Genomic DNA, 23146 nt, shown 5'->3' with positions numbered 1-23146 from the left:
CATCATCCATAGATGCTCACGCAGGAAAAGATAGATGGTTGTGCAGCCACTATCAAACACGTCATACCTACAGCAAATATATTGGCAGTGTATAATGTAAGCAGATTCATTTGCCACTTGCAAACATAAATACCATATTTGCATTTTACTCTCATAAAAAGCTCAAACATTTTTATTTTTGCTTTCCTTGATTTATTGTGAAGTGGTGTTTATTTTCAGGCTTGCTAATAAAGAAGATGAATAAATGAATCATAGGACATGTCAGAGAGTAATTTTAAGTGGCCTCGAGGGACAATTTCATTGGGTTATAGCTATGGTCAGAAATGGCATAAGGAAAAAAACGTGTTGAATTAAGAAACTGAACCCAAAGAGGAAATTCACACTCATTATGATTTCTGAAGAGTGATGGAATAGCTGATAACAAAAGATAAAGAAATGCTGAGATGTATGAATTTATGAATGTTACTGTAAATATATCAGACTCAAAGTAGTCCTGGGACAAGATGTGTCACACAGGACTGAACCACACCTAAATTTTTAGACCTTCTGGTAAGAGAGGAGGGTTGCTAAAGGAGCAGGAGTGAGGAGCACTGCAGGTATGCACTCACCTTGTACCTGCCGGGCAGGGGGTGAGGAAGGAGATGTGGCCCTGCAAAGACCAGAGCAAGCCCGTGGGGTGCCTGAGGGTGCCGACAGCGTTGGCACCGTGTGTACCAGCTCCTCCCTGCTGTCCCAGGGGACCTGCCTTGCCTCGTGCCTGCACAGCACAGGACCCATGGCAGGGCTGGGAGGCTGCTGCCTCTCCATGCGCAGAAGCTCCTCCAATGGGCTGCACTGGTATTTGCCTAGCAGATGGCAGAGGGGTTTGTTTCTTTCATTTTAATTCCTAATATATGAAGCTATTTTAATTCCTTGTTGCAAAAAATAACCCTTGTAGAAACGACCGATGACGGAACCTTTTATTTCTTCCATCACCTTATGGCACAAGCAGCTTGTATTTGTATTCACTGCCCCCAATTTCAGTGTTTGAAGCTTCCTAAATTAAAACAGTGCGATCATTGTGAAGGAAAATGAACAGTCAGGTCTGCGGACCTAATCCCTAAGTTCCCCCTTTGTAACTCTTTCTTGGGACCAAACTCATCACGTGTGGGAATCAGCACTAGGAGAAACCACCAGTGCTTCTGATCAAACAGGTGGCATCCCTGATGGCCTGTTTGGCAGCAGCTCTGGGTAGTCCACCAGGCGCTGGACTGGAAATGCTACAGACTGTGTTGAACTCCTTCCTGCTTTGCCAAAGCCAAACATCAGAGATGACAAATGACCTGTGCCATTACGAGCAGCCTGTGGTTCCCAGCCCTCCTGCAGAGTGGTGCTTTCAAAACTAGATGCATGCCTGTTTTTACCTGAAACAGTTTATTTCAGAACGCTCTTGCAACTCCTTCCTTACTAGAAAAATATGTTAAATACAAATGTTGAAAGAAATATTTTGCTCATATTACTTCCCTTGGAGGTAGAAAAAGGTGTTAACCTCTCCTGCTCCTTTGTTTCTGCAGTGAGGCTGCTCGTGCTCCTCGCACAGCTCTGGTGCATCATCTCAGCCCCCTGCGCTGCCTGCGCTGAGTCGCGGAGGCGACCACAGCGTGAGCACCGTGCCTGGCATGGTCCCAGTGCCAAACTGCTCTGAGCGAGTGGGAGAAGGTGATGAAATCTTTTCTGACTCCTATTTCTATGCCTGAAGAAAATGACAAACTAAAACATTATTTTTTATACTTCTCGTGAGCCAGATCTGTTCATCAGCTCAGGAGGGGCTCCTCTGTGTCAGTGCAACGACATCCCCTGAGCTTCACCCCCACAGCACACCTCTCCGAAGGGGGTTGAAAATTCAGATCAGCCAAAGGTTCTTCTGTATTTCTGAAGTGGTTGGAGATGGCTCAGTCCCATGCTGGGACTCTTCCTCCCTGCAAGTCAAGCATCAATAGAAAAGGTCTAATTGAGCACTGCTCGTTGCCAGACCCAGAGAATGTCATTGCATACAAAAGGAATCCACTTCCTGCGGTGACTGACATGAAGCAACACCTTGCTGAATCCTTTCCTAGCTTTGAGATCATGAGATTTGTTTTTAGATCATGGGAAAAGCCTTTTGCACACCTTCAGGATTGCTCTTTACCTTTTGGTATTGCCTAACAGTCTTTCCTGGGGACAAAGAAAGAGGAACTTTGGCTGCTAAGTCTTTCTATATACGTTACAGATCCTGGAAATCCTGCCAGTTTTACTAACAGATGGAAAATGAATTCAAACAAATGAGTCTTGAAACTCTGCATGGAAGCAGGGACTAACAGCACTAGAAGACACCAGGATTTCCTAATGGTCCACTTGGGGGGGTTGAACAAGAAGCAGGCATTTGCCTTGTGTGCTGGCCGTGCCCTGTTCTCACAGGGATGGGGTGGCTGTGTGCCAGCCTCAGCTGCCCTCACTCTGAGTCCTTGCAGAAGTGCTGCAGGCAGCGCAGGGCTGCCAGCTGTGGAGCACAAAGCGTCTCCTGCACGCCCTCTGTAATGGCACGTCCCCATTAGTGCCCAGACATCCCTACCAGGGCGCAGGCAGATCGGGAGATGGCACATGGTAACAGCAGGCTTCTGAAAACAAGATGCTTCCCTTCTGGGTGGAAATACCTGTCTGGATGTGCCCAACAGGCAGCTTCATCGCTGGATCACAGAGGGGAGCGTTGGTTTTAGGAGGTGCAGTTCAGACTGATTCAAAGTCAAGACCACTCACAGCAGACCCAAACAGCGATCAACAGCTCAGCACTTTCATCCCATGAATTATCTCTTCTTACAGTGCCAGCCACTCTGGTGTGTACACATGTGAATCTGAGCACAACCACCCACACAACCTCCAGCATCCTGAAATAACAGCTAAACACGAGCACCGAAAGGAAAACGCCAACGTGAGCCCAGGGAGGAATGCACCAAACAGAGTTAAGGGAGCAGCACGTGCAGAGTTGGCCACAGTTGGCCCAGGTTGGGAGCTGCCCATCTCACAGCCCACGTCAGGCAGGGCTGGGTGAGCCCTTCCATTCCGCTCAACGAGCCATGGATAAGGTCCCTAAGTCTGTGCTGTAAGGCACTTCTTTGGGGTCCAATTAGACCTTTTCCATGAAGCAGCTACACCCTTAGGAAGATGCTGCTTCAAACTTGATTTGAGACTACAAACATAACGTTAACTTGGAACTTTATAGAAGCTGTGTTTTTTAACTTTCCTATATCTGCATACTAAAAAAAAAAATATGCTGCCCTTAAGGCACTGTCTCTTTGAACCTACTAACCTCTCCTCCATGGAGCCTTCATCTCAGCCCCTTAAAGCCAGGCACTGCAGTGCTTCTGCACCTCCATGAGGATGGTTCCTGCCCCCAGCCGGGGCGGGCAATGCCAGCCATCCTGGCAGTGACAGCCAGCGCTCAGCCAGAGGAACCACAGCTGATCCTCCCTCCCAAAGTGACTTTCCAACACTCTGGGATCGATACGCAATAAACTTTTCACAGCTGCGAGTGTCCTGGGCTCCCACGTAGCCACAGAACTAATTTAAATTCAATTAATGACTTCATCAGCATTGGGAAAGATGCATGCTCAACAAGTTTGCAGATCAAATGACTTCAAGCGCTGAGTGACGGAAGAACAGAAAGGTAAATTCTTCCTTCGGCTGCACTTGGGCAGCTGAGGCGTTTGTCAGAAGGGACCCGGAGTGCCACTGAGAGCATCCATTTGATAAACTGTACTGGGTGAAATAAGAAGCCCACCTAAACAGATGACACATCTCACCTCACACATCTGAACGCAGAGTACCCTCAGCATTTTAATTCCAAAGCTGCTCAATACAATTTGCTCCCAGGAAGAATGCAGATAAACTTATCCAAAACAGAGTGCTGCTCCCAAACCACTGCCGCAAAGCAGCACAACTCCCATTGCTACTGCCTGTGCTGGGCTGTGGGAGCCAGAGGTGGGCTCTGCTGAGAGCTCAGTCCCAGGGATATGGGGCAGCACCTCGAGAAGCACAGAGCGCTGCAATGAGCTCTAAGCCAAGCTGTAAGCAAGAAGAATCCTTAACCTGTCACTTAGCAAACGCTGATAGGAGGTGCATGATGCTCTTCTGTTCTGTTCAGGGAGGAGATGGGTAAACACTGCACAAAACGAGCACATCTCTCCCAGAAAAACATCCCAGGGCAAAGGGGGCTGTCGCTGAGTACAGGACAGCAGGACTGGGTTCGTTAATACTGGATACAATTCAACACTGCCTGTAACACAGAGCAAAACGAACCTGCAGCTCTTCACCTCAGTAGGCTGGCGATGCGGAGGTAAAGTATTTGTAACCACTAAACTGTGAGAGATGACTTCATTCTGGCTTTTTTTCTTGACTCACTATTCTTTCAGTGCTTTTTTTTTCTACATATAATACAGCTCAAACAGAAAAAGAAGCAAAACAGCTCTTGTTGGAAATAAAAACTAAACCACTGAAAGCACAGTTCACCATCTTTTTGGAAGACAAGCAACAGAACAATTCAAGGACAGTTTTATGTTGGTTTACAGCATTTGCAATGCTTCTGTTTTTTTTGTTTTTTTTGTTTTTTTCCTCAAATAGCTGTGCACTTTCCTGTGCTGAATTTGAGCCATCCGTTAACCTCAGAGCTGAGTGCTTCATGAGACTGCAAAGCTCAGCCGCATGCAGCGCTCGCTGGAATTGAATCATTTATCTCAAATCTGCTTGAATGTCACTGCTTTGTTGCATCGAATTCCGACCTCAGACCATAAGCAGTACTTCTTTCACTACAGGCAAATCATTTCAGTAGACTTTCAAAACAATTAACATTATGGATGCAGGTTGCTCCAAAAGTAGTGCCTCTTTTTTTTTTCCCCCCCACTGAAAAGACAACAGTTACAAAGAGCACGATAGCACTGACAGAGAAAATTCTCAGCTGCACAACAATATTTTTTTATGTACTCACCGCCATTAGCCATGCATTTTCACCAGCCACAAACAAGAGCCTGCATTCGTAACAGTGTGCACCACTGGAGGTGACCACTGCCACCACTGCTGAAACGCACCAGCCATCCCTCAACTGTGCACACTTCCACTGTTTAGTCTCTGTAAACATTGATGAATGTCACTGGGAGCCATTTTTTCACATATAGGACATCAATTCCACCCCTTTGCTTCGTACACACTTCCACATCACACTCCATTCTGTCAGACTGACCCTCTGCTGCCAGACATCGCATGACAACAAAATGGAACGGCACAGTGGTGTGGGAAGGTTCAACCACCAACATCCACCTCTGATGCCGTGGGCCAACATCACAATATAGGAGCAGCCCTCATATAAATAGCCACAGAAATACGTTCCAAATGCCGAACCAAGATCCTGAATGTTCCTGCTCTACCTGTTCTCTGTGCTCTCTACTCTGTCACACTGCTCAAGGGCTCTAATGAGCCAGATTTAATCTTAATGGATACTAAAGACTGATACCAGCAAATTTAAAATCTGAAGTGTGGATATTTCTTAGACTTGAAGAAGAGATGGGAAAGGGGAGAGAAGATCATCATTCTGCATCCAGAGATCATCAGTATCACACAGTCCTCTGACTTAAATATCTGTCTGTAGATGCATCTACCAGCCTTCCCAATTTAATTCGGCAAATACTGCACAAATCTACTCCAGAATGATGAGGCTTTTCCTTCCCTTATGGCACAGACACTTTCTTATCACTGGCAGAAAGAAGTACTTTTTCTCTGGGGACAGAATTTAGGAACTCCTGACTTGGAAGCTGCCTGCTAGGGAGAACTTCAATCGATGCCGGGGCCAGAAGTCTTATCATCTTTAATCAGAGGGCCATCCTGATATCTCTTATATACACGTAAATGGTGTAATAAAGACAGCTACCCCGGGCAGATAACAAGAATAATTAGATTTGGGCATAGCAGTGATAATGAGAGAAGGAAATGCTCTAAAATTTATTAAATCTACTGAAAAATGAAGAAGCAAAGTGGCAGCAGAATACTGAAAGGTCACTTTGTGATTAACAAAGATTAGCGTGGAAGAAGTTCATTTAAATCTACAAAGAAGTGCGGTTGTGGTTCATCACTTTGGAAGCTCCGCTGCTGGAAATGGGGTGAGCCACGGGGGGGCAGGGAGCATTAGCACTGTTTGTTTACTGCTTTGAGGAGCCTACAATGCTTCTGGGGCTCGGAATGAAAAATAGGACAAATGAACAACGCTCTCTTAGACCATCCCTGCCTAGAGAAAGGAAAAACCAACCCAGCAATTTGCTGGTCTGAAGGCAAACAGCTCAGCGGAACAGCAAGCACAAAACACTTCTGTTCTGAAATCTCAGCCTTTCTTCTCATTTTCCGCTGCGCTTCCATTTTCCCTGCAGCGATCGAACTTTTGGGAGCTTGTCACACTCGCCTCAACGTCTCCCATTTATCCATTATCCCGACGGCATCATTGCTTCAAAACTCTTCCTCTGCAGCCCTCAGCTGCTCCTCCTCACAGCACCCCACCTCCCCAGGACCAGCAGCAATGCGTCCTCTGGGCTGACATGGGAACCTGCCCACACGCGCAGCTCACGCTGAGTGGAAGGATGAAGAAGAGGCTTTCTGAGGAGCACAGCAGCGGAAGGTAGCACCGCACCAAAGGCATTTTGGAGAAGAAAGATGTTCTGCAGATTTTTTTTGTTCTGCTTTTGTTTTTACGAACGTCACGTGCACGCAGAGCCGCAGATGTTCGTCATTTCTATATTATTGTAAAATGAACATAATAATAATGATTATACGAACACATGCCCGTTCAAATTTTAATTACGAAAAAAACATCCTTTGTCTTTCATTTAAACTGTTTTTTTCCTCACGTCCCAACACTGCTATTTGCTCTGTGGTTACACTGTGCCTTTCCACAGCCACGGCACAGGGCTACACCCGGAGCCAGGCGCAACTGGATCTCACCAACACAAGCCCTGCTACGTGCAGTGCTGCAGTGCGCTCACGGCTTCTGGACCGGGCTGACGTTTTCACAGCCCACGAGCAGGAGGACGCACCATTAAAGCCTTTTTCATGGGAGCAGTTCAAAGTACCAATAACTGGGATACACTCTTCTGCTGCAGTGGCTGTTCCAGAAGCACGCGTGCCCTGCCTGCTTCCCTGAAGTTGCAGCTTTGTTGAAGTTGGCCATGGAGCTTGTTTCAAACACACAAGTTTCTGTGCAGTGATTACTATTTAAGTTTGCACTTCCTCTGGCTCACTGTCTACTGCAATTATGCAAATAAGATGCAACTTTATCCCTTCAGCATAATTACATCAAACACAATCGGGCTATATTAAGACTGACTTAAGAGGAACAAATTCAGTCCATGTAATGATTTCCTAAATCACCCTATGGGGCTATGGCAAAGAAAAAGCTGTCCCAAGGGTGACATCAAGCATCTAGACAAATAACCACACATCTGGGGCCTGACACTACGTGCTTCACGTCTGTGTTCTGCATCCAAGAACCACGGCTGGAGGAGCGGTAGTAAAAAATGTCTTTTTCTGTAAACTGACCATTTCAGCTTACGACTTTTGTGACCAACAGCTCCTGAAATGTCAAAAACCTGGTAATCCAAAGCTCCTACGTATGCTTTAACATAACGGCACTTTAATTTTCAATGCAATTTAACTTTTCCTGGCTTATAGTCACATTTTTTTTCCTAAAGTGTGAGAAGAGGTTGGCAGCATCACTTATTTAATATCAATATGATATTTTCTAGACGGGGGAAGCTGCGCCTCTGTTTGCTTCCAATGAAGTTGGCTGGGAATCCTTTTCTAACATACTACAAATCATCTTTAACACAACGGTCAATCCTAAGAAACAGAAGGCAAATGCTCTTAAGTAAAACCAGGGCAACCCCCTTACTCACTGCTACCAGAGAAGCACTCACTGAGCCCAGCAGAAGGCAGCTGGTGCCTCGTGGTGCCTGCAGCCCACGAGCCGCACCGACGGCAGCAGCACTGCAGGGAAAGGAGCCTGCCAGGCTGGGCACTGCTCAAGATATCCTCCTTTAGGGCAAATTGAGTTCCGTTCTGCTAATTTAGTTTGTTTCCATCAATTTATAGGGAAAGTCAGGGCTTCTTATTTCATTTATTTTATGTATTCTCCCACAGAAGTACATTACTAAATTCTAGTAGCAGATGTTCATTGCTGGATGATAAAAGAACAACGTTAAAATGTCTGTTTCCAGTTCTCTTGGATTCAATGCCAAATGAAATTACTACAGAAAGAAAAACAAAACAACATACAGCAGTCTGAATGCAAGAAAGGAAGATAATCCATACGGGTAACAGTCTCACTAAGCAAAGAAATGCTAACACCTGAGGAATCCTTGCTTCCTGTAAGTAACTGATTTCAGCAGATGCTTCTCATGGGGAATGAAACAGAAATGGAATTGGTTTGAAAGGAGAAACGTTGAATTCTGGAAAACTGCTTCACACACCAAGAGGAGCACTCAGCAGGGCAGGCATGAGGGTTATGTTGCAGAAGGACAGTACGAGAATGGCTGCACTGGAGAAGGGAAATGCGCTCTGCGCTCATAACCATCCCTGTACTCTTCCCCCTAACAGGGCTAAGCAGATGGCAAATACAGATGGTAATTAGGGATGGATGAACGAAACTGAAAAAGGTAAGAACCAGCCTGAACCTTTCTAGTGGTACAGAGTGTGCAGGAATCGTTTGCTACTGACATTGGAACTGCAGCTCTAGGACATGGTGCTCTGCCTCTCCCTTCACACCCAGCGTAGCACCAACCTTTGGCTGATGGCTTTCCCCCTTCTGGAAAACAACACTCAAAATATGTACCTGCCTGCATGGCAGAAACTGTGGAAGAATGAATGCAATTATATATATAGGCAAAATATAATTCAAGCCTCACAAACCTTACAAACAGTAATCGTGCAGTCTGTGTGAGTGCAGAATGCAACGAGCCAGCTTTTAGGCAAAAGCCCAGAATGGTTGGGGAATAAGCTGTGTACAGGCTCAGTGCTCGTACATCCTGCAAGGCACTACATGTGCTGATATTTGTAACTGCTACTTAACCAACTTCTGTACCTGCATCCCTTCAGTCTGTCATTGTAACTCATTATTGCCAAAAGAAAACTCCATTATGTCCAAAGTGTTTAATGTGTAACGCAGAAGGAAAATATTTTAAAACAAACACATTTGGAAAGTTTTTCTTTTTGTGTGCTGCTGGCAGACTTCGAGATTTTCTGTCAGAAACCCTCAGGGATGAATACAAACAGTAGGGAAAGATTATTAAAATGCTGTGTTTTTCAGAAACAAACCACTTCATTCTCTACCAACTTTACGTATTTATGGAGAAATAACATGTAAAAATGCCTCTAAGGTTCTAAAATTTAATATTAGGGACTTGAGAAGAATAACTAATGAGGTGGTACTGTATACACAGTAAAAATGAATGCAAACGTTTGCTTTCCCTGTGAGTGAAGACACCAAAGCCCATTTTGTGTGCACAACGCATGCAGGGACTCTCGTGCCATGCACAACAAGAGGAGTTTCATTCTCTTTACTCTGTGTCTGTGAAGAATTTTCCTTTTCATGTCAAGGAGAACACGGACTCCAATCAGCATGCTTGGTTTGCCCAGAGGAAGCTGTTCGGATAGTTAAGCATCTCCACAGAGGGGACAGCAAATTAAGGACGGATCAGACGCAGACTTCAGGGAGAAGAGAAATGCTGAGAAAGGGAGAATTCTGTAACAGAAGTGCCTCATAATCCTTATATAGATGCACGCACATCTACAAATACATATATTGGTAGAGTACACCAAAAATATAAATACATATAGCATATGATCTGAATAAAATACAAGTTAAAGGGAAACTGCTGACTTGAACCTGAATTTTTACTTCCTCAGTATGTAGTTTATTTGCTGTTTCTGAGGGGTACGTAACTGCAGTGCATTTTCTCTTCCTACATGCATACGTGACACATTAAGATCATTTTGGTTTACTGCCTTTAAGGTGATACAGATAACTGCTGGTAGCTTTTCAGCTGCAGATATAGCATATAGTTCTCAGATGGGGAACACAGACATTCAGGAAAATCCCAGGGGATGAAGACCAACTCTGTGTATTTTATACCCTTCCAATACAACCACATCCAGATACAGCCATCCAAAAAAACACACACCAGGAACAAATACAGGCAATCCATTTTGTGCCGCTCGTTTTCAGGAGACAAGAAGCAAGGCAAGAAGTTATGAGAGAAGGTGGGCAGAGCTCTTACCCTCGATGGTCGCTCGCTTGGGCAGGATGGTGATGGCCCCCTCAGCCACATCCTCCTGCTGCAGCAATGGGCTCACCTTGGAGCCCCACGTGTCCGAGCCCACCCATAGGAAGTGCCCCACTTGGTCAGCCCTCTTGGCAGCTGCCAGGATTTGCCTGTGGAAGAGGACAGTTTGTTCACGAGTTAGTTTCATTTCAACATACGATTGCTTGGTAAAAAAACGGTGTGTGGCAACTGCAGAAGGAATTTATTTCTGTAACCAACAGAACTCAGAAATTTCACAACACATCGTGCCATGATCTGAGCAGCACCTCCCAGCGCCATCAGAATGTCCAGTTAATTTTAAATTCTTAAGTTAGAAATAAGCCATGCTTTTAAAATATTCTGCACATAATTTTAATGGCAAGTGGTATCTGAATGACATGGGCATCCAAGCCACTTTATCATCAGTAACCATCACTTGTCATAAAATACACTCTGAATTAAGGAATTACTCTCTGTAGTGTGAGCTTGGAGAGAGGAGATTTTCTTAATGTCTCTGAAGTAAGGTCAGGTCTGCCATCAAACGCATGAGTAATTCCACAATAGGAAAAGCCTTCAGACCTTTATCCAGGGCTGGATGGGGCCCTGGGCAGCCTGGTCTAGTATTAAATGTGGAGGTTGGGAGCCCTGCTTGTGGCGGGGGATTGGAGCTTCAGGATCCTTGAGGCCCTGTCCTACCCAAGCCATTCTATGATTCACCCCTGGCAGCCCATCGCTCCCTTCTCCCCACAGCATGACCCAAGGTGCCAAAAGAGCCAGACAGCAGCAGGAGCCCAGTGTGATCCTGCAAATGGCAAACCCCACAACCCCACACAGCTCCTACCAACAGGCATTCCCTCTTTGTTATCTGTGTTCTTACTTCCTTTCTCCTTTCTGCATGGCTACCAAGCACAAAAGAGTTAGTCCCCTCAGCCATCCTTACTTTATGTCCTCGTCGTTGGCAAAAATAACGATGGCCCTGGCATTGGGAGTTTCTAAGAGCTGCTTGATGATTTTATCGAAGTCGATGGTCTTGTCCTTGCGATCCTGTGGGATTTTCAGGGACTGAGCGATGCAGAGCCCACCTGTGGAAGAAAGAAAAGAAGGGCTCAGTCAGCAAGGAGCACGGGAAAAGGGCTGGGAGATACACGTAGACTGGAGGGGCAGCCTGGATGGAAAACACCCCGATCCAAATGTCCTTACAGAGCACTTAAGCCTCCCTCCAGGCATCCCGAGGTGTAACTGCAGTTTGTTGCTGTCAAGGTGGGACACAGCTTCATTCATAGACCCACACACAGTGCACGCCAGAGCACGGCCTGCATTGAACAGGTGCAAACACCATCACGGAGTAATAAACAAATAAACCAGACAATTGGGTGTGAAAACAACAAAAACAGCACAAACCATGGAAGAGCTTAGACTGACTCAGAAAAACAAACACAACAGGCTGAAATGCAAATGATGTTGACAAGGAATTACAGTTTATCTTGGTGAAGAGCAGGGATCCTTTTTGATTTTGAGTTGAAAGATACTGGGAGAAAAAGCTTCCACTGAAGCGGCTTATTTGAAACGGGAACAACAAAAGAGTCGAAATGTTGGCAAAAGGAAGATTGGTCATGAAAATCTGTACTCATTGAAACGTCCATCACCAAACAGGATGGAGCTGCCTTGAGATACAGCACGTCTGTGAGCTGGACATCTTGTAAACACACAGGTAGTACTGAAAAAAACGAGTATCAATCAATAACAGCAATTAATACATCCATAGCAAAGGAGAGCTCAGGTTTAACACATTTCACACATTACAGTTATTATGCTCGGTTGGGAAAAAAAAAAAAAAAAACAATTAAAAAAAGAAAAATCACATCTTCCCTGACATTGTGCTTGTCGATCGAGGCAGATGAAGTCACACTTTTGCCTTTATTATTTTGTTTCTCAGCAATAAACTCTTTCATCTTTTCTGGCATCTTAGATAACAACTTTCTCAGCATACTGCACAGTGTGTTAATTAATAGTTTTAGAGGTGCACAGTAAGAACCTGAAGTAGGGATGAATTAATTAAAAGCCAGCAAGATAAAGGAGCTATTTACTGGTACGCTTTAAATCGCAGATTTGAAAGAACAGTCAAATGAAGAAATAGAGAGGGTGTTCCATAGGAGAGCATGCAAGAGGAGGAGTGCCCACATAGGAAAACAAGCACAAAATCACAAGCTGCTTCAAAGGGCCAAGCTTCATCACAAAAAACGACTTTGCTCCCACGATGGTGTCCCTCCCAGAGGCTCCCACTTTGACACAGCAGAGCAGGAGAGTCTTTGGCAGCACTGAGACCCAAGGTTTGGCATGCTGGGTGGGTCTGCTTCTCGGACATTTCTGAAGGTGCTGTGCGGATCCACGGCAATCCCTCACCGCTCTCCATGACTTTCATGCTGAGAAAGCGAGCTCTCAGCAGGATCAGACACAGCTCCCAACAAAAGGCACTTGCAGAGAGATGTGGAACAAGGTTCCCCTCATCTGCTGATCTCAAATATTGTACCAATCGGAACTTCTAAGCCAGGATGGAAGAATGCCTGCCGTTGCTTTTGCCCAGGTACGGCACTGCACACACGGGGCAGCAGTGAGCAGTGATACAGGAGCAGCAGCAGTGGGGCAGAGAGCTGAAACCACAGCAGAACCCATCAGAGAGGAGCAGTGTTCTATGCCTTCGTTATAGAATCTTTGCATTTGAGGGATAAAGTAAAAACCAAAACCTATATCCAGGTGATGCATTCTGCTTACAGAACGATTATAAAAATGCAGTATCTAATATTAAGCAATTGACACCTACATGATTTAGGTGCATGAAATGAAGGGTTGAAACAGTTGGCAAGGCTGCTGGCTCAGCAACCCCTCCTGACAATAATTACACCTCTTGTGTGGGTCATGCAATCTCTGCTGCCTGGATAGAGGAGCCAAAAATCTGATTATGGTTGATAATGATTACAGCTGAACTGAGCATCTCTGGACAGGGACAGCTGTGGCCAGACTCTCAAAGTGAGGAAAAAAAGCCTCCAACACAACGTACAAAATATGTAATTCTTGCGTGTGTGGAACTAGGCTGGAGAAAGTGTGGAAGCTGGGAGGGGTGGTTTTGGGTCTTTTTTATGCCACAGAGTTTATGCTACCTGGGCAAAGTCAGCTCTTGGTTTCCCTGCTGCCTGCCACAGGTCAGCAGGAATGATGAATAAACAGCAAATGTCACAGAATCATCATAGGATCATAGAATGGCTTGGTTGGAAGGAACCCCAAGGATCATTAAGTTCCAGCCCCACTGTCACAGGCAGGGCCACCAACCTCCAGATCTGGCACTGGGGCCCACGGCCTCATCTAACCTGGCGTTGAACACCTCCAGGGATGGAGCATCCACAGCCTCTCTGGGCAGCTGTTCCAGCACCTCACTACTCTTCTCTGTGAAGAACTTTCCCCTGGCATCCAATCTAAACCTTCCATCCTTGAGCTTAAGTCAGTGATCAAACCCAAAATACACTGTCTTACAGTATAGTAGCACTGCCAATGTTTAACAAGCTCAGCTGCCACGGGAACCCAAAGGGGAGAACTGCACAAGAACCAGGGGACAGCCTTAACCAGGCACCTACAGAGCGACATCAAGAGCAAACAGGGCCAGAGCAACACAAGGCCTGTTATGGTCAAATATAAAAGGCAGAAAGCGAGAGGGAAGAGGAACAAGGCAAATATGTTGACAGATATCCTGATTTTAAATTGCCAGCATCTCTTCCAGGAAAGTGATGCTATTCCAGATTAACTAATATGTGCTCCAACTTGGGTCAAGATGTATTATTGTCTTTATTTGCTTTGCTTTGCTCAAGCCTACGCTGGGCAGCTCTGACACCCAACTACAAGCTTGTCCCCATTGTGCGATCAGCCCCAACTCTGCAGGCTGTGCTGGCTGTGCCAGCTCACACAGCTCCTGCCTACAGAGGCTCCTGAACTGGCTGCAGGCTGCCCTGACCTCTGTGTGGCCCTCGTGGCAGGCAGGGGCACGTGTCACTTCTCTCTGCTCAGCAGCAAAGGATGCTCAAGGAGTTTCCTATTACAGTAGGTAACACACGTGCATAGTTATTTCAGCTGTTAATTCACCACGTGCTCCTGAAGTAAAACCTCTGAGGGAATTAAGCTGTAGAAGTGTGGAAGTTGCAAATTAAGGATTTCTACGTTAAAATACGACTCCTGCAGGACTGGTGAGCAGGCGTACGGTGTTACCAGCTACCGAGTGCTGTGGCAACTGCTGGAAGCCACGAGGCTCCAGGTGCCCCAGCCTGCCCTGTGCTGCACCACGAGCTGTTGGTGTGCAATGCTGCAGGGACTGGCATTCTGCACCCCAACGCAGGCTCCACCTCTACGGTAAGGGTGCTAGATAGGCATAAAGAAGATCTGAACCATAGCTTAGATGAAACAGTGCTCAGCAGACAACATGCTTGCTTGTCTTGCTCCCCCAGCACACGGAATCACAGAATTACAGCACAGCACACACAGCCCATGCAGCTGGTGCCTCCATTTATCCATTCACACTGGAAAAATGTAAAAGCAGCATAATTGAACCAGGGGAGAAAAATTCCCTTTTCTCCAGAAATTTCCAAGTTCCTGAAACTGATGGATTTGAAGTTTTTATAACCAAATCCTTAAGACTTCCTCTGTACTGTTGAAGTCGGAGTACTCCTTTTGGGAAAATGAGAGTGCTGGAGGAAAATGGAGGAATGTTTAATTCCTTGAAAGATGGAATTTGAGGAATTCACAGGAAAAAGCACACAAAGAGCCGTCACAGCAGGGACTATGGCAGCCAGCTCTCTACCACTCTGCTCTTGGAACAATGTCTTTTCTCCTCGGGGCTATGTATAGAAGTCCAACATTGGCATCTCCTCCACCCTTCCCTGCTGCCAGCAAATGTTTCCTAATAACATGAATCTGGGAACAGAGCACCAGGAGCAGACCCAGCAGGTTCAGCCCTTCCAGATGTGCCTTTGTCCAGCAAGTAAGCCACAAAAACGTACAGTAATCCACAGAAGGGAGGAGACAACAAGGCAACCATTTCCTCCAATAAAGACTTGAAAACTATTTTGTTTCCTAGCTTCTGGTTTTCCCAGGGGTTTGTGCCACGTTGGTAAACTGACCCAATGGTTTCAAACTGTTCCAAGCATTAAAATTCCCCCTGCTGCAAACCATTGGCAGCACTGAGAAAACAGAAATGCTAACATTTCAACCAAAATTAACAGTGCCTCCTGATTTCTTGTTCTTTTTTTTTTTCTTTTTTTTTTTTTTCCTAGCAAACTAACCAAACAGAGCCGGCCTGCTGAGGACCCAACACTTCATCTCACATCAACCACCAATGCTCAACTAACACAAAAGGAAGGAAGGGAACCATCCTTCCAGAATATCCCAAAACTCAGGGAGGTGCTGGATCGGAACCTGAAGCCTTCTTTCATTTTTGCAGACGATTGTTATCAACTAGGAACAAAGTCTTGAAGCAAAGTGAAGGAAAGAGCTGCAATGGTGATCGCAAGTTTGGGCAGGTTAGCAGAAATAGGCTGAAAATGATCTGCTGTGCAGGAGCTGTGAAGCACACAGGGGCTTGGGAGAAGGAGCCGTAAAAAATATCAGGGCTGCCTTGGTTCACCCACTGATGGGTGATGTGCTTTGCCTGTGAGAGGAAAACCTCAGGAGAGTTCTCTGTGCAAGTTCACGCAGTCATGCATCAAATTGTTCGGGGCATTAAACACCCAGCTCTGGTATTTAAGGGTAATGGATGTATCTGGTAATCGAAGTGTTGCTCCAGTATCCATGGATACCCGTGATTAAGTGGTATTTTGATTCTGGTACAACACTAAGTACATTATTCTGCTTCCCTGAAATTTTCCAAGAGCTATTTTTCTTATCACCCCTTAATTGGATTACCAGGTAGCACAGGAGACAATTTAACACTTTTTCAGATGATTTCTCTGCAGAGATTCTCTTTTTGGGGAACACACTTTCAGCAGCACTGAAAACATTGCTTCAGAAAGTTAGAGTGGCCATTTCTAATTAATAAAAGGAATTCTCAATTCAATTGATGCATTACTTCAGTATGAGCAGCTGTCAGAATCTGCTCCCTGGATGCTTATGGGAGAGGATGCTGTTGGGCTCACGCGACTTCCTTAGGAATGTCGGTGTCCATAGAAATGCTCAGCTATCCTATAGCTTACAAATTTTTCAACCCTGAACAACACAAAGGAGGGCTGACCCCCCCGGGGGTCCACCACCAGCACACCCACACCATGGGCAGCCTAAGGAGCAGCAAAGCCTTGCTTCACTAGGGAAACAGCAGAGAGTTTGTGTGAGTTTGGGACGGCGCAGAGGAGAGGAATTAATTGTGGAAGAAGGAAAATACATGTCAAAGACATACTGTGGTTTTTTTTTTCCTTTGCTGTTGTCACTGAGGGGTTTTGAGATATAATTATATATCCCACATATACAATTTATTAGCTCAAATGAATTTTACTTCTAAACCTCATCTATTTTATAGAAGAAAAGGAAACCAAAGGCAATAATAGCGAAGACCAAGATTCGTCCCTGAGTAGTGCTTGAATGGCCCAATCAGTATCATCCCCACAAACAGACTTTCATACTTCACAATTGAGGATAGTTCCTAAAAAAGCAGAATTAGGTCCTAGAGAACAGGAATGCCAAAGGTTATTACCCACTCCTGTGTTATCGGCCTCCCGCAGGAAACAGGAAGAACTGCAGCAATCAAACCTAGGAAAATTCCCAGCTCCATTTCCAAACTTGTAAACTCACAATAAACAAAGCCAGAAAAATAAATCCTGACTATGTGGCTGAACTCTGAGCATTGACCTGGCTGTCCTTTAAGCCAAAAATCCCAACGTGTGGGGAAAGCCAGAAATGGCAGCTGGGTCCGAATGTCCAAAACTGAAGTTCTAATGAGGCTCTGTATTAGGCTTTCTTTCTTTAATAGGAAAGGCAAATAATGCGGGTACCAAGAGTTCTGGTGTTCCCACACGTGCCAGTAAAACAAGTTTACAGCTGCATTGGTGTGCAGATAGGACAGGATTTAAATTCAGTCTCCACAGTATCATAATTCAATTGCAAAACGTGCCCCACTAATAAAATTACATTAAAACACAGAAGTTGTCCACAACCATCCTTGTGGATATGCAGCAGCCTTCACTTGGAAGCTTCCTGTGTGGGAAGATTCTACGGAATCATTTTAAAGCTTTGATTTTGGCTGTTTGTCATCTCATCTTTTCATGTTAGATCGCATCATGATCAAAAAACAGAAGGCAAACCGACACAGAAGACTAATACTTGAAGTACGTTGTTCATTAATGCTCAATTGTCGCATAGCTCTGTATTTCATGGCATTCCTTCTGCGTTTTATCACCTCAAAATTGTCCTTTACTATGGCAGACAAACCCCAGCAGTATACAAAGATTAGGAACGCTGTATTAGATTATGAGTGGTAAAAAATCATCATTTTCAAGGATTCAGAAAAGCTCTGATTGCTAGGCAGAAAATGCAGAAGGCTCTCTGGTTGGTACAACAGCTGCCCATGCTCCCCAAGCACACGTCTGCTCGCTTTGCAGTGCTCCAAAGCATCTGAACCAGACTCAGCCGAGGTGTTTGCAGGGAAGGGACTCCAGATTTATCGGTATCCTAAACTCTGTATGACAAAAAGTACATCTGGGCCATTCTGAAGATCTTCCAGATGAAAACCCAGGGCTGGAGTCTGAAGAACCAGATTCCCAGCTAAATAACATTACTTATGCATAGACTTTTACCACGTACCAATTTCCAGAAAGAAATGCCTATTATCAAACAGAAAAGTGGGGTCCCAAATTCAGACACCAGAATTATATTGCAATGAATGTAATTAAAGGTCTGTAAAGAAGCCTCGGGTGCATCTGCTGATCAATAGATGAATACTGCAATGCAAAACGTTTTGTGTAATCTCGTACAGGGAGAAACCAAAAACAATGCGGCCCTCCCTCTGCCTTTAAGACTCTGCTTTAGTCAGACTTAAGACCAACTCCACTGTGTTGTGCATAAAAATAGAAAAGGCAAAGTTCTCAGAAATAGTGTCAGAACACTTCAGCAAACACAGTTTCTTTAGGAACAACTGTAGGCGGTGAAATCTCTGGCTGTGGATAGAGACAGAAACAAAGTGCCAAAAATACCATGTTTAAAAGCACCATGCACAGCCAAGCAATGATACAAATTAGAGCTATGCTCAACACAAAACACTCGCTAAGGATCTTAGCCTTGCAGCTGGTTCATAAACCCTCAGAACTGCCAAATTTGATGCCCTAAACTGAACTTTGCATTGGGATCAAAGCAAGACAGTCATCTTCAGCATCACAGATCCACGGGGGTTGCAAGGGACCTCTGGAGACCATCTTAACCAACTCCTGAGAGGACTTCCATGCTGTGGAGGAGGCTCCAGGCTCCAGGCAGCTCCCCTTGGTTCTGAGCTTGCTGTGAACACGCTCAGCATTGGGAGGCAGAACTCCAGTGGGGTGCAACCAGCAGGATACAGGCAGCAGCCTCAGGGTTCACGCTTACAAAGAGCTCGTTCCAGTGCATCAACTAAGAAACACGCTGATGAAATATTTTGTTTTCCTACAAATCGGTGTTAAGATTGAGATGTATTCAGGCACAATCAGAGGTAACGCTGCCAAGACCCTGAGCCACCACAGAACTGAGGCATGGACCCATCCTCTGCTTGGCACAGCGAGGCTGGACCAGTTCACCTCCCAGCCGGGTGCGTGGGCAGCCCAGCTCACCCAGCACTCATCCCCAGTGCCTCGCTTGCCTCCCCTGGTGCCTGAATGCAACACTGCTCACAAACAATGCCTGCTGAGGCTGGCTTGGCTCCCTTGCAAAAAGCAATTTCCTGCAACCTTCACACACACTAAAGAATCCTGTGCTCTATGACACGGTTTTATTTGTCTGAACTGCCTCTTGGAGCTCTGCTCTGTAATTTAGGAGACTGCTTAGCGCTGTGCTGTTCTTGCAGGATATTTCCCCCCTAGTAATAATGATGCCACCTCTGGATAGTGAATCATTATAAATTGCAAGCACAAAATGATCTCTAATGATGAAGCTTTTCTAACTACAATTTGGAGTGTTCCCATGTTCCTAATTCATTTTTTTTCTTGGAGAGGTAGCATACTATTTTAGCCTTCTCTCAGATAATGGCATTTTCTTGGTTGCTATATATCTGTAAGGGCAAGTAAAGACTTGTCAGTTCTTCAAAGAATGAGAAATCCAGAGTGTAGCAATGACAAAATGACAAATCTGGGTGGGAAGGGAGGGAGGATTAGAAATCTTTTAAGTATTCTTTTGGAACGAAGCCTGTTTTCTAATTTTTCCATCAAAGAAAAGACCAGCATTCACAACATAAAAAAATATCTGTCATGAACCAAGTGTCAGGCTTGCAAAAACTCCATGGGATACAAGGAACATGAAAGCCAAATGATAGGAACTCATGGGCTTTGAGTTAGAGAGGACAAAAAGCAAGATGTGGGACCAGAGCACAGCCCTGGAAAGATCAACTACTGGTTTGGTATCAAAACAAAAGGCAGCAGGACATCAGGTCGGGAGACACAGAGGATTAGAGGAAAAGACAGCGGCTTCCACATCATTTTGTTTAACCTCCAGTCTCATGCAAACCAAAGCAGAAAAGAGCTACTTATTACTCCTATACACTTCAAGCAGGATGAAGGTCTCTTCTTCGGATGCTTCAGCAGCCATACCAAATCCTCTTCCAAGGGACTGTTCTCTAATTAGCACATGCTATCCTGCATGCTGCTTCCCAAGCTTAATTGAAACCATAAGCAACAATGCTCCCACAGCCCCAGTCCTCAGTTCTGCAGCACTGCAGACCCCCCTCCCTACAGAGATCACAACAGAATCAAACTTCACGTGGTCTAATTTTACAGACAGACAATTTCATGACGCACCATGAGCAAACTGTCATTACCCCGTGCATGCCCATATTTCACAGCGTTTTGCTGAAAGCTGAATAAAGCTCTGACTCACAGATTTCTTAAAAGCACATATAGGCACATCATTCTGAAAAGTCTCAAATGCAAATCATCTCTGGAGACGGGATGGGCAGATGGGATGACTGAAAAACCAACAGACACTTCTCTCTAGGTCCTACCCAGGTTTCTGAGCCCTCGGTCTCGCTGCAGTGAGACAAAGGCATTGCTGCAGACTTGCAGATTGACCACTGATTTCTGGGACTTGAAAAATATATTCAGCAAAAGCAAGAATTATTTGAACAGAACAGCTTTCCAGCCTTTGGATGAGGGAAATAAAAAATAGAAGCAAAACATTGAAGAATCTTTGGTTTCTTCTTCACTTTCTCATAATGCCTCATCTCCTGCACACTGGGGAAAGGTTCCTAATGCACAATACTGTGCTTTAATAGCCCGCTCTCAAATGACTACTAAAAATGCAATATAGTTCAGTAAAAACCACTATCTCAGCATTGCAAAAAACACCTCCCTGTATACTGCCCACAGATAATCAGTTCATTTTAATGAAGCTCTGCAACAAAATCTTGTAAAAGGCACAGAAGTAAGGAGCAAGCTCTCAGAAGGCAGTCTGGGTTTTGGCCCAGCAGTGCCTTATCTCATGTTCAGCAGCTGGCAGCAGGTTGGAACCTGATGATCCTTGAGGTCTCTTCTAACCCAGGCCATACTATGATTCTATGTAGGGCGAATGCTGCATATCCCAGCCACAGCACAAGTGGGCCAGGTGTCCTGGGGACCCCACGAGGAGGGCTCAGCACAGGGCAGGAGCCCCCTGGCTTTGTACCACACTGGGTTGGAGCTCTCAGATGCCAAAAGCATCTGCACTAGGATCAAGACTTGGCACTCAGCCCTGTTTTTCTTTATCGGCCTTCAAGAGCAGAGCGTGGGGCACCAGGATTGCTGTCTATCTCAGCAGCAAGGCCTGCTTCACAGGCTTGGAACCACTGCCAAGCCAGATTCCTGGAATGTCAGACCACATCAGCTCTCAGATGAAAGCTGCCACAACACTGAGCGATCTCAGTAATGCTTGCAGCAGGCCTGAGGCCTGGCCTCTGCTTAGTGGGTGCCTTTCAGTTTTCCCATTCACCTGCAATCTGTGTGGCCAAGCCACGAGTACAGGCATACGGGTTTAGGTGAACCAGCCCTTCATCAGCAAAAGATGTGCTTGACCTGAGCACCAGCCTCCAGCACACGGCCATTTGCATTCAGTTCCAACGGGAGTGAACTGAATATGGTCATACATGAGTTCTCATAGCACAAAGCTCTTCACTGACTGTTTTCTATAAAGGTTTTTTGATGAACAACCCATTAGAGATGTGATTCCCTTCACTGGACACTGAATTCAAGAGGTGTATGACATACGTGTCAATATTCAGACTACTTAATGTGTACAACTGAAAGAAAAGTGGTTGCAGCTGAAATCATTCCTGCAGTAAAAGCCCATATTTCTCCCACTGCATCCAAAAACACTATGAATCTTTGAAGTCTTCATTTTGCTTTCAACAGTGGACACGGTGGCTGTAGTATGCCTGTGTCTTTGACAGACCATGTTTTTAAAAATCCTTCCTTTCCTCCATAGAAGAACAAAGGAAAAACTGATTTGTTTTCTGCTTTTGCTGCGTACAATAACAAGTCCAAAGCTCAGCATCAGGACTTATGGGAACCAAACTCTTATTTTCTGGACTGAGGTGAATGGAACAACCCAGCCAAGCGGCTCCAGGACAGAGGGCAAGGGAAGGCTGCATAGTGCATGTTCCTAGCACTGAACTTGCTACATGCTGGCTTAAAAATGTGACTTATAAAACAAGTGAAACCGAGTGAAAACATACACAAAAACAGCAAATACATAAACCATACTAGTCAGGATTTTGGGGTAACAATTTCCAGAGAACATTTCTTAAGCACCATTGTGAAGCAATGGAAAAAAACTTGTGCTTCCCTTAATTGAATGCACAACGCAGAATAACCACCACCAATACTATGTTGTGATTCTCTCCTCATCCTGTAAGTTTTAAGGACCCCAAGAAGCTTACACTGATACGCTGAATGTCCCAGACAAAAAGGAGCAGGAGCAGTGCAATGAGCATCCGAGAACAACAAGAACTCGAGAATCAAGAATCTTCGCTCTCTTACAAAGGCTGCCTTTGCACTGATGTGAATCCATAGACACTGACAGGTATTTTCACGGTGCGAGCAGGAGAAGGATGGAGTGTCAAGTCTGCCTGAGGCCTGTCTGCCACAGTCCTGGTTCAGTGGGCTGCCATCCAGTGCTGCTGGATGTGGGACATGCTGCACAACGTTACTGTGCTAATCAATAACAGAGTAATGGCAAGTAATCTTACTTTACAGCAGTAACTTCAGAGAATCAAAATATTTTTATCTTCTACTCTTCGTTACTTCAGGAAGCAAGAAATGAGGTCACACTCCCAAATCAACAGATAAATATTTAAACAACCCTTACGTAGCAAGAGAGCTCGATCCCTAGACTTTCTCTGGAAACTTCATATGAGAAGGGAATGCAAGAAAGGCTGGAATTCAAGAGACCAAAGAGACCAAACAGAGTGGATAAGAAAAAATTAATATGCTGAATATGTCCCTTTCCCTTATTGCTGGGGCACTCATCACATTAGTCTAAATTTAATTAAATTTTCTTACATTATTTGCAGATCAAATTTCACACTCTTCCAGCTACACCTCGCAATACACACCTACAGC

At 45.1% G+C, this 23146-nt stretch overlaps 1 protein-coding gene across 2 annotated transcripts in view; it reads right to left on the bottom strand.

Moving 5' to 3' along the window:
* GRM7 (glutamate metabotropic receptor 7) overlaps positions 1 to 23146 on the bottom strand; it is a 219736-nt gene that overhangs the window by 96440 nt on the left and 100150 nt on the right. For both annotated transcript variants that reach the window (XM_085235846.1, XM_031555624.2), the window contains exons 3-4: positions 11290 to 11431; positions 10326 to 10480 (exon numbers count right to left, since the gene is read on the bottom strand). In XM_085235846.1, the coding sequence (XP_085091972.1) occupies positions 10326 to 10480; positions 11290 to 11431 (297 nt within the window). The remainder of the gene's footprint in view (positions 1 to 10325; positions 10481 to 11289; positions 11432 to 23146) is intronic.

This window comes from Meleagris gallopavo, chromosome 14 (genome assembly GCF_905368555.1).
Source record: "Meleagris gallopavo chromosome 14, MGAL_WU_HG_1.1, whole genome shotgun sequence".
NCBI lineage: Eukaryota > Metazoa > Chordata > Aves > Galliformes > Phasianidae > Meleagris > Meleagris gallopavo.
This window is presented reverse-complemented; position numbering and strand designations above follow the sequence as displayed.